The following is a 13,088-nucleotide window of genomic DNA, read 5'->3' as shown; positions in this document are numbered from 1 at the left end:
CCGAGTGTGCGTACTAATTCTAACATGAAGGGACTCATGCGTCAAGTTCCAGCGTACCCAACTATCCAATAACCGGTTCACAGATGACGTACTTCCTGACTGTTACTTTGCTTCTTATGTTCATGAGCTGGATTCTAGTACATATGATGCTCTTCTAAATCTGAGTATAATTTGTTTATAGAAAGAACTCCCCTAGCCACAAAGTCTAAGACCGTCTGCTGCTTTGGAAACAAGAAACAACGCATTCAAAGAGGAGAGCATCTCTCTTCTCTGATTCTCTTTCTCTTGTTGACCCGGGCTATGACCTATTGATCGAACATCTCTTCTGGAAATAGATAAATCTCGTAACCATAGACTACGTCACTGCTCCAGACGAATGACGACAGGTCCACAATAAGTTATTTTTCTGGTATAGTATATGACATCGAGCAGTTTCCCGCGTAAGCTACGTATCCGAGCTTCTTCTCCTTTCTACATTCTTAGGCTTGACCTTCCTTCTAAGAAGAGCAATATTTTGTGCTTTTTTTTAATTGAAAAAGACTTTTGATATGTGAGTTACAGTTGTTAGATCAATCAAGAAACAAAATAAAAATAAATTTTTAACGAAATAAAAAGTTGCATTGTAATTGCGTATTTTATTTTGTAAATCTTTTTTATCGAAAGAAAATTAATTAATAAGAACTGCAAAATTCAATTGTACAATGATAACATCACTCAGTTGTATAGGAATGTACTACGATATTTTCCCTTTTCTTAATATTTTTCCTTTTTATTTAATAAGAATATCTTTTAAAATTTCCATAATACTTTTCTTTAGAACTATGTTTAATGTAGTTTTCAGTTCCATATAGTTTTTCAAGTTAAAAGATTTNCGAAATAAAAAGTTGCATTGTAATTGCGTATTTTATTTTGTAAATCTTTTTTATCGAAAGAAAATTCAATTGTGCAATGATTACATCACTATTTTTAATATAGTTTAATATTTATTCATTGAGTACAACAATAAAGTTTTATTATGAATTTGAAAGATACGAAACTGATTTTCAAATTTGAATTCCGCTGAAGAAAATTCTTTTAACTATAACTTATTATTTAATGAAATGCAACAAATTTATTTTTTAAGTAATTAATTTCTTACCAACTCATTATAAATATGATTAACTCAATTAAAATTAAATTTGCATATCATATTATTCTTTAAACTTTTCTTCTAATTGAATTTAGTATTTGTTCATAAAACTATATTATTTACTATGGATGGTGTTTCCAATAGAAATGTAAACAATAACAATCTCGAGCTTGTTCCGGTTAAAAAGTTTGCAGCTGCTTACTACATGTTATTCTGATAGGCGATGTTTTCAAACGGATAATTTTGTTTTCAATAAAAGAAATAAACTAGATAATTTCTGAGCTCAAATCTGCCGTATTTCATAAGATATTAATGTTATTATGTAATTCTGGGGAGTTTGGAGTGAAAATTTGTTTTAGTTATTTTGTTATTTATTATTAAAAGAGGTGACATGGTTGCTAGATTTTGAATAACTCGCTTTTTTGGCAGTCTTGATTTGGCCTCTTTCCATTTGTTTATTACTGTTTGTTCGTGTTGCAAGCTGTGTACCATCTTACGTTAGTGTTAACACTTTTAGTATTGTAAACACAAGTATTGTTAGCATTGTAAACATGAGTAATAAGTAATCAAATGCATTGTTTGCAAGAATCTCAAAACACAATGATGCCAAATGGCTTTAAAATACAACTGAAACAGTAACCCGGAAATTTAGGCAGTCCCGAGCTTGCAGCGCTCCCTAGTGTAGAAAACACCATTCATACATACAGGGCCGTCTTAATAGCATACAGCGCCCCCAGGCACAAAAATATTTTAGACCCCTATAACATATCATAATGTTTAAAAACGAACTAAAAAACTTCACATACATAAAATAAATCAATTTTTAAATATGATGCAATAATTTTAACAAATTTAAATACATTTCGATTACCCCCTAAACTCAAAAAAAGCATTTTTAAACCAGTTGTAATCCTCAAATAATAAAATATTTTTCAAAATCATGGAAGTTAAATAAAATAATTGAATTAAATTAAATAATCATAAGGGTATAACAAATTAAAATAAATTCAAAAGGTATGAATTATTTTGTCTAACTAGATAGTTATTAAAACATATTTCAATGCCCAAGTACCTAAAATTTTCATTGGAACGTAGAAAAATAGATTTCGGTTGCCTTTTTTAAGTTTTCTTGTTGATAAACTATTCAAATTATTGGCGATTGCATGATAATCAATCACTATTTGTAGAAAAAAAATGCACACTTTATATAATAGAATATATTTATTTTCAAAAATATATATGGCAATGTTGTTTATTCTTTAAACACAATTTATAAAAAGTAAAATTCTCAAGGGCCCCCGGGCACTGCCCAGGTGTGCCCATGCTTAAAGACGGTACATAGGCGTAAAGTTTCAGTTTTAGAGATTTTAAGCGGACTAAACTTTTTAGCCACAACTATTTTATTTTCATAAAAAAAAAAAAGATTTTTTAAAAAATATTAACAGATATAATATGAATGAATGAAGTACTTTTTGATGACTGAAATCATACAATTTCTGCTGTAAGTGGAAGAAAAAGGCCTTTAATTAATTTCAAAACACTTCAACACGCCACTTCATTGAGGTAAGAGAATATAAGTGTATACATAGTTTAATTTAAAACTCAACATTTTAAAAAGACGAAAGTTTCTCGCTAACTTCAATATTTAATCGCTAATAAAAACCTATCGAGTGGAAATTTCAACTAAGCACAGATGGCGCTAGGGGTTTAAATTCCACGTAAAACTTCTGGTTTACTACTTTTGCGCATTTATTATGTATTTCTCCTTTTCCCTGGGGCTATGTGGCTACTGTGCACCTGAGAAGCTCGGGGGTAATACCTCGAAGAAGGCGAGGCAGTCTGCCACAAAACCTCTTCTCTCTCTCAAACTTGTTTGTTCAATCTCACTACTTCATTCTAATTTTCTCTCAGTAAAAGATACTGAACCCCAACTTTCACTTTTCAGTTGCGCTTCGGCGATTTATTATTTATTTCCACTCAGATGAATTAGTTGGAGCCCCTAGCGGGGCTGATGCTAAGATAACCAACACATATGATATGATATGATTTACTACTTCCGATTGACTTATTATGACTAAGCTTGAAAATGAGAGACATCAAATATTATACTTTTAGTATTTACGTGTACTTTTAGTATAACGTGTTTTTTAAATTTAAATGAAACGAACAACATTCTTAAATTTATTTCAGGCTCACAACAAATTAGAATTTATAAATTTCATAAAACTCTTATGAATGGTAAAATTACGCATAAATTTAAACATACATCACATAAATAAAAGTTCCTAGAATATTAAGCATGTTCACACGTCGCCTCGTAAGTAAAGCATAAGTGCAGGTGTGGTGTAACTATAGTTACGCCGCAAATTAAAACCCTCTTCAATTAATGTGGCTTAACTACCACTGCAAATATTGAATACCAATTCACTAGTATATAAGACATGTTAACTTGAATCTATCACGAGGTACCTTTTGATAGATGAAGGGTGACATAGTCTAAAAATTAAAACCCCCTTCAATTAATGTGGCGTAACTACCACTGCAAATATTGAATACCATTTCACTAGTATATAAGACATGTTAACCTGAATCTATCATTAGGCACCTTTTGATAGATGAAGGTTGGCATAGTCGTTTTATAATTCCCCTCAGAGAGATACACCGGAAGTTTTTTAAATTTCTTCTGGGTTTAGGTAGTTGATATTGCTTACATTAAGTCAGAATTCCATAGTTATTAATTTTTTTCTGAGCTAACAGCTTTTTTTCCCATCGTAAGTACCTAACATTTTGATTGCATAGTTAAGGTTTCTCGGGCAACGAAAGAAAATCTAATTTTATATATTAGAAAATGTATATTTAGCTCATAGTATTAATATTCAATACAGATAGTAATTATTTTCTCTATATAGCAAATTATATTAATAATAGTAGAGTAAGGTAAAACTGGGATGAGCAGCAAAATAAATATGATAGAAAAAATTTCGTTACGTCATAAAATTTATACAGTGGCAAAATTCATAGTGGATAATTTCGTCATTCAACCATCCCATCAGTTATATCTACCTATATATATATATAAGTTTTTTTTTGTAATTGCAATTTTCGCACGCTGATAAAATAACACATTCTTACGAAATGAAAAACAATGTTGAAATAGCGAAAATATTATGCTAGTTAATTAAATATATTTCTGATTTGTTCAAAATTGATTAATGAATGAAACAATATTATCTCCATGTTAGTTGTTTAAACTCGCAACAGAGAGCGACACCATATTTTACATTTTGCTTTAGTTGTTGGGTTAAATAAAATGATTCCGTTAGATGGCGACACCATATCTAACAAAAAATTGAGACTAGAAATCCAAAAACTATAAGTGACATACATTTTATTTTTATGAAATTAAGGCGGACAATTCAATTAATGTGATAAGTTACTATTTTTTTCACCAAATAAATTTACACATATTTTAATTTCGAAATTCATTTCTTTGATTGACACTTATAAAAACTATCCAATTATGCTTATTTTCACATTATTTTTAAATAATGTAATTTCAAATTTTTCCCTTTTATATATACTACTCAATTACTTATCTATTGAATTTGCATTTCTATGCACTTTTAACATTTTTAAATTATTTAAAAATAAACAATTTATATGAAATTTTTTTATTTTCAGGATACTTATAGACAAATTTTAATGCTTTTTTCATTTCAGAAGAAATATTTGTTAGAAAAATGAAGGAAATGTTATTTCTACTAAAAAATTATTTTAACTACAAACATATTGATAAATATTTTGTTAGTATAATTATTGGTGTATGTGTACAAATTGATATATACTGTACAATATATTAAACCAGGGTAGGCAAGTTTTTTACATGCCCCCATTTTTGAGTTTTAACCATGGATGAAACAGTTGTGGCAATAAACCCCAAGTCATATAACTAAAAAAATGCGTTAATGTATTGGTATAAATATTAGTACTCATATCTATAACTACACTTTGAATATGATGTTTAAAGTTAAATTTCTACTTTTCTTATGCTAATTAACATACGTTCAAAAGAAAACGTCTCTTAAAAAAACTTTAATTACATAAAATACTTGAAATATAGGCCTCTGTATGCTAACAAAATATTTGCCTTAATTCTATAGTTGCTTTAAAGAAGTTATAGGAATGTTTTTTTTTTTTTTAAAGAACCAATATAATATAAAAGTTAAAAAGATGTTTTCTAGAAGTGCAGATTGTTCAGAATCCTTTTATTAACTTTTTTTGTCACTAATATCTGTAAATTAAACAAATGTTGCTTGAATTTAATGCATTTTGCGAAGACTTCATTGTTTTATAAATATACATGTACATAATTTATTTTAAACAATAAAACAAAATGTTTCAATTTCAATGTTATGAAGGAAAAAAATCACCATGCCATCATTTCAAGGAGTCTATTCAAAACTCCTTGAGATGAGAATAAAATAAAACAATAAAAAAAAATGAAGATAATTCAAAAATGTGTTTCTTCTGTTCAAAACTATAGTTTCTACTTAATATATATTAGTCCATATGTGTACTTTAATGTTTTTAATATACTCTTAAGAAATTCACATTGCCTATCATCTCCAGTTTGTGACATCAAAAACTAAACCTTAATTAAATCAACTACTGTTCCACTATGGATGGCACAAAAATTATACTGTGGAGTAAAAATAATTTTAAAAAATCTATAATGCTTCATTCCTGGTTCTGTTTTATTTTCATACAATTTAAAAAACCTCGTTGAACCAATGAAATGAATTACTAAGGGCAGTTTTTTTTTTGTTCGTTCTCAAAAGTAAGGATTATATAAATTTACTAATTGTTTTACTAAAAAATCATTAGGATGTTATTATGATCTTTCACATTTTATTATACACAAAACATTTATCTCTACAACTAATTTATCAAAATTAGAAATATGCAGCTATGTCTATTTCATATTATCTTTTAACTCCTCTACCAATTAATATGCCTAATATTACCAATTTCTAACATTTGTAATATTCTATTTTTCTTAGGATTTGTTGTTCCACAGGTAAAATACTAGACACATATTTTATAGTATATATTTAGGAAAATAATGATTTTTTTAGAAGATATATATCAATGTCTATTTAAGGTAAATTAATTTTTAAAAATTGTATAATGAAGAAGATAAAACTATTACATGTTTTAAAAGTTTATAATTTTTTTGTGGTTACATCCTTTTACTTTATCCATTAACTAATTCCAGATAATTACTCATGTAAGTTCTACACACGAAAAGGAAAATGTAGATCAGAATTGAAATTAAATTTATAAGAAATCAAAAACAATAACATGCAACCTTAGTAAAGGATCACGAAATCCTATTTGATTAATTACTTACTGTACAGAATGATAAAAGTTTTGTTATTAAAATAGTAATTATTAAACTTTATGTAAATATTTTTAACCCTTTGCGGTCTATGTCAGATATTATAAATATGCGGTTGCAGCCCTATGGGACCACATTATCAATTTATTATAAAAAAATTATTTTTTAAGGAATTTGTTTCTGTTTTAGTAAAATTGTTTCTCTAAAAAATAATTAGACTAAGAGAGGAAATCATTTTTTAAAAAATTGACATCAAAGGGTTAAACTTACCTTGATCTGAAACAATTTTAAACTTGACAAAAATTCTTGAGTATAAATTTTACATCTACTCACCATTTACAGATCTGGTTGTATCAACAGCTCATTAACCATGATTTACTTAAATGTATACAATCTAGAACCTATTATCTAAAACATTCAGATAAAAAGAATATTGTGTACCTTTTTCGATATTCTATCGCAACATTGTATTAATATGTCATTATATGCTAGTGAAAAAAAAAAAAACAATTTAGATTTTTTATCTTGACTTGTTTTTCAACATAACTTGACAAATTCATTTTAGAATCATTTTTTTAAAAATTTACTTACCATTTGTAACTCAGGTAGTATCAAGAGCTCAACAATTAAATTAGCCTTAATCTTCTGGAATACATGCATTATAGAACATATTTATAGCATGCAAATGAAGGAAATTTTTTGTACCATTTTTTATAACTTATCATTACATCAACATGACAATTTTATTGCTCTAGTATATATATATATAAAAAACTCCAGATAATTTTTTTAACTTTATTAGTTTCTAACATTTTTAAGTAAAGATTTTTTCACCTTCTTATCATTCACAGACTTGACTAATCAACTGATCAATAACTTAATTTTAATGATCCTAAATTTTCCTTAACATACACTCTAGAACATTTTACTTAAAATAATATTTTATACTTTTTCTATAAAATATTACATAGCTACAAGATATAATTTTTTTTTTTTTAAACTAGCTACTAAAGTGCATGTAAGTTTTCAACAATAATATATATATATTTTTTTTTTACATAATAATCATAACTTCCAATTATCAAACTAAACAAGAAAAATTACTGTGCTGTTTCATTATTTGTTAAAAAGCATTTTTAATACTTTTGTGCATTAACTATGCCATCAAGACGCAAATTCATTGAGAGCAATATATATCAGTATATGCATAAAAGTTTTTAAAGATCAAAAATTATGACTATTAATTAAATCAACAAAAAGAAAAAATACGGAGCTGTTTCATTATCTGTCGAAGTAGAAAAAGAAAAGAATATTTTGTACCATTTTTCCTTTACGTACTACATCATTGTATTATGATGTAATTTTTATTGCTAGTAAAATAAATAAAAAAAATAACAAAATGTAAGTCTTTAAAATTAGATTTATTTATATAATAATTATGACTTTCAATCATCAAAATCAACAATAAGAAAAATGATTGAGCTGTTTCATTGTTTATCGAAGTAAATTAAAAAACAAATAGGTTAGGTCATATCACAAGTTCATATGAACTTAGTATCATATCAGACATTTTAGTAAATTCAAAATATACATTTTATCAAAAAGAGTATCTTCATTTAAGATTAGACTATAATACATAATAAAAACAATTATTAGAAAAATTCTTTCATGTCATTTTAAAAATTAACAGTTTATAAAATTAACTTCATGTATCATAAATTAACAGCTTTGAATGGTAAACAATAATGAAAAATTATAACTTAACACAAACAAATGGATAGCAATCGTTGATCTTTGGCAAGCTAAGTACCATAATAGAATATTTTGAAAAAAATTTGTTAGTCCTTGGCACTGTCATTTACGACTATGGACATTTCATTCAATATTCACAATTTAAATGCAAAATGTCTTAACAATTCTTTAAAAAAAAAAACACACAATCACAAAACTTGAGTTTTAATATTCTGAGTAACAAAAAATATTAATATAATAAAAGGTGAGTCATTGTTTCGATATGATTGCACTTTCTAAAAGGCAATAAAAGTTTAAGCCGCACATCAGACTTGAAATATAAAAGATACCTAATAACATCGTCCTTGTCGATATAATTCAGTTTCACTACCGATAACCGATACATTATTAAAATCGGTACACATACCATAACAGAGTACTTCTGTATTCTATACTGTAATGTAAAATGATTGATGAAAATGATTATTAAATTATTCCATGCCTTTGACACCTGAATCAGGAGGTACACCAACATTGGCCAGAAGGTTTTTAAGCACACTGAGCTCTTTATTGAGGAGCTCAACACGTTTTCTGAGTTTGTCGTTTTCAGAAACAAGATCACACACACGACGTTCCGTATCTTTGCAGCGTTGTTTAGCTTTTTCTCTTGATTTACGAACAGCGATGTTATTTCTTTCCCTTCGTCGACGATATTCGTCTGATGCTTTGTCGATAGCTTTTTTAGATTTTTTCTCCTCGTTCCGTCCACTGTTGAATGCAATATCCCTGTTTTCGTTATACGCTGAAGGATTGAGTGAAGCGTCCGGCAACTGAGGCAAACCAGCCGCGTATTGGTAGCTCCGTCCCCCAGTGAACCCGCCGTGGGTGTCGAGCCCCGCCGCGGGTTCTTGTTTGACACCCGCTTCGGAACCGTAGCGGTCGGATCCAAATCCGGCCGATTGGGGCATGGGGAAACTGAAATTGACACTTGGAATGTTTGTTGTGGATCTTTCTGACTCTTCGGCCAAGATATCAGCAAGAATAGCGTCGGCTGGGACCTGGTTGGAAACTTCGATAAAATTCTGTAAATCGAATGACACCTCTGGAGTGCTTAGATCAGGCAAATCAGTCACAACACTAAAGTCCAAATTCTTCAGTTTGGCATTCCTTTTCGGCGTGTCCGTCACAAAATCATACATGAGTGGTGATTCCACATACGGATGACATGCTGAATAATCTTTTAAAAGAGCCGTCGTGATTTAGTGATGGAAGCAGAAGGCAGGAGAAACAGTCCCTCTTAATTCATAAACTCTCCAAAATAAAGACCGCGGGTCTCAGAACGAAAAACTGCGCGCTCTTCCTGATTCGTGTTTGAAGTATGACCTACGCAATATCACAATAAAAGAGTAACTCTCCGCAATACCCTAAAAACTTTCAGAAACTGTAAGCTTCCGCGGCAATAAGTCCGTTATAATTGGGATTTAAATCCTCCTTCGACGCTTTAGAATCGAGAAGAAAAATTTTCTTCTATTAAAAAACTGTAAATATAAGAGTTTCGTAAAGATTTAATCTTTTTATTTAGACTAAGTGCAGAGAAATGAAGCTCCCTGTGCAGCGTAGGGAAAACTTAAAGGAGTGATGTCATTTTTAAGCATTCTGATTGGCTGTAAAGGATGACGTAATATCTGAAGAACACGCAGCAGATTTTGACTGTTACGGATTGACGTCATTCTTCTATCTAGATTGAGGCAGGTTTCTTAGAAGCTGAGAGACTTCAGACTCAAGGTTATGTATGTAAATGCTCGTGGAGAAAAATGAAAAGAGTAGTTCAATGCTACAGTTTACTAGCTGTCACGCTGTTTACACCTAGTAACAGTTTCACATTATTCATGTTGTAACATAGGTGGACAATATTAAATAAAAACAAATCGATTACTTTGCGAATGACTTCCTAAATTCGGAACTAAAACTGTTTCGCGTTCTGATTTGATTCTCGCTGGTGAATTTCTAAAACTATATTTTATAAATGATCAATTCTTATAATTTAGATATTTAAGCCATAAATTTATTTATTTTAGATTATACAAGCCACAAATTTGTTTATTTTACGTTATTCAACCAATGAATTCATTTATTTTAAATTAAAATTATTTATTTTATATTAAGTTTATTTATTTTACATGCTCACAATTTACTTATTTTACTTTATTTATGTCACAAAATTATTTATTTAATATTCTGAAAAAATACATGAAATTGAAAGTAATTACACTGATTAAATAAAAACACAATTAAGGCAAATTAAAAGATAATAATATTATTCTTTAGCAAAAAATATTTTGTTTCTATTTCATTAATTAACCTATCTGTTTTATAACAAAAGTTTTTCATACATGTTTCATAAAAGTTTTTCATACATAGATTCTGAAAAGTCCGAAAAAGCTTCGCATGTTATAAGACAAAGTCAGGTTAAATTTTTTATGGATATTATTAATTTATTGTAAATACATTACACTTAACAAAATTTACAGAAACAGATTTAAATTTTTGAAATAAAGGTACATTTTGTAACGTATGTTACGTAGTTTCATCGAAAATAACCTGACAAAGGCGAATCTAAATTTTTTTTCTAGAGTTTTCTTGCCTTCTGAGTGAATTTGAAATCTGCATGGTTAAACAACAATCACAATATGAATCGGATGTACAAATAAAAACAAACTTAATAAATATTAAAATTAAATTAAAAAATTATTCTCAAAAATATACTCCTTTTTTTTAAAAACAGATATTTGACTAAATGAAATTGTGATTGATGACATCTAGAAAAGTGTCCTAAATGTTTTGCAGAAAAGAATAGTTGGACAAGAAAGTCGGGACAGTGATTCAAAATTTTGAGCCCTTATAAGTTTTTTATTTTTATTATATTGGATCCAATTGATTGAATCAGAACATTTTTCGAATTTTCATTTAACATTTCACTCAAAAAGGAATTTTCATAATTTTATATTTATTTTATTATATTTAATTATTATTGAAAATATTTTAAATAATAAGGTAAGCAGATTTTTATATCGTCTTATGTTACGTAATTTGGTAAACCAAAATTGAAATAAACCTGTTAAATAGTTCAGAGAAAAGCAATTAAAAACATGTTTTTTTATTGAAATTTTTTTACTTTTTTTAATTAATTATTTTTTTGACAAATATTCATCGATTTTATTTAAATATTTAATTTTAAATTGTGAAGTAATATGGTGCAAATATTATTTTATATCATTTATTTAAATTTTTTCATTCTTTATTATAACAGTAAAGCATAATTATTTCAAATTATTTTTTACGCACTAATTTAATTTTGTGTTAATGGCTTTTATAATAGGTATAAAAGTTTTTGTTACTGTATAAAATTATTCATCGCTGAATAATTTACACTTTTACAATTTTTGTCGTCAAAATTAAGATTAGAAACGAAAAATATGAAAGTATTAACCGGGAAATAAAATTACAATCATATTTTAAACTTTTTTTAATTTATTAAAAAAATATTCAATCGATTTTGATAAAGTTTCGCATTTTGGCATTAAAAATCACGTGCAGAAACTTTTATACTTTATAAAGTAAAGCTATGACAGAAAAAAAACTTTTTTGTGAAAACTGCTCTTACGGGCTAGGGCGGGAATACGCTCGTTAGTAGGTGAGATTGTTATTTTAATAATAACTACAATTAAATCGCTAACAATAATAATTGCATTTAAATGATATGGTTGTAACGATTTTACAAACAAATATAATATAAGGAGTGAATATTTTAACTTGGTGACTAATGAATCAGAAAAATGAAGTTATTTTAATATTAGAAAGAATAAATTAAAGAATGAGTTATAGTAACTTTGATTAGGTGACATACTTTTGCTGGCCTCTATTTTGGCTTTTTTGAATGCTGCGTAATTTGTCTTAGCGTCGGAACCCAGCCCATAAATAGCAGGCCCACAAATTCTTTTATTTTGGTAGGAGCGCAACCATTAAGTGAACCTAGGCAACCTCCTAGGAGCTCAAGGGAAAAAGGACGGAAAATTCAGCGTTCATTAGTTTAAAATGTTAAGAAATTTTTTTTTAAATGCTTTTAACTCATTTCACACGTCTTTTTATTTATTTATTATTTTTTATGCTTAATTTCAAATTTGTACCGGTGAAAAACAAATTTCCATACCATCGGAAAATACAATAATTATTACTTAGAATTAATCGGAAAATAGCAAAAGTAAATAAAGATTTCTCGAATTAATTCTTAAATTTTACAGCAATTCGAGAAATCTATTAATTTTTTTTTTAAAAATCCCTCTATAAACATAGGGCGGAATGTTCCGCCTAGGGGTACCGGAAAAGGCCGGGATTTATGAGGGGATGTGGGAGTTCACAAGGAAAATGGCACTTTTGAGGAAACACTCCCTTAATTCAATTTGTCCAAGTTTTGATCCGACAAAATTCTATTATGGACTTAGCTAAATGTTTCTTGTTTAACGATATGATGAATGAAGAAGTTGATTTTATCGTATTCCTCATACAATAGTAATCCAACTAGCAAAAATTGTGGGGGAATTAAAGCTCACGGATTAAGTTGGTTTGAAACCAAAAACTTATATATTTTCATGTATGATAATACACATTTGTTGGTAAAGATGGTTAATAAGACAAACTAAAACATAAACATGATAATAGGGAATTGATAAATTGTTACAAAAGCAAACAAGCAAAAAGTAAAAGAGAAATCCTGGAGGAAAAACAATTTTGTGGTAAACATGTTTTTTTGAATCAATCGAGTTTTATCTA

General features: G+C 28.1%; 1 protein-coding gene across 1 annotated transcript; it reads right to left on the bottom strand.

Moving 5' to 3' along the window:
- Positions 1-7,929: 7,929 nt before the first annotated feature.
- LOC107443372 (uncharacterized) lies at positions 7,930-10,068 on the bottom strand. The gene has a single exon (XM_016057223.3). The coding sequence runs from the start codon at positions 9,455-9,457 to the stop codon at positions 8,750-8,752; it is 708 nt and encodes a 235-aa protein (XP_015912709.1). The 5' UTR covers positions 9,458-10,068; the 3' UTR covers positions 7,930-8,749.
- Positions 10,069-13,088: the final 3,020 nt, after the last annotated feature.

Source organism: Parasteatoda tepidariorum, chromosome X2 (genome assembly GCF_043381705.1).
Source record: "Parasteatoda tepidariorum isolate YZ-2023 chromosome X2, CAS_Ptep_4.0, whole genome shotgun sequence".
In the NCBI taxonomy this organism is placed as follows: Eukaryota; Metazoa; Arthropoda; class Arachnida; order Araneae; family Theridiidae; genus Parasteatoda; species Parasteatoda tepidariorum.
This window is presented reverse-complemented; position numbering and strand designations above follow the sequence as displayed.

Bases quoted from the DNA above. Each gene is read 5' to 3' on its own strand.
- LOC107443372 (XM_016057223.3), bottom strand. From the start codon at position 9,457: ATGTATGATTTTGTGACGGACACGCCGAAAAGGAATGCCAAACTGAAG.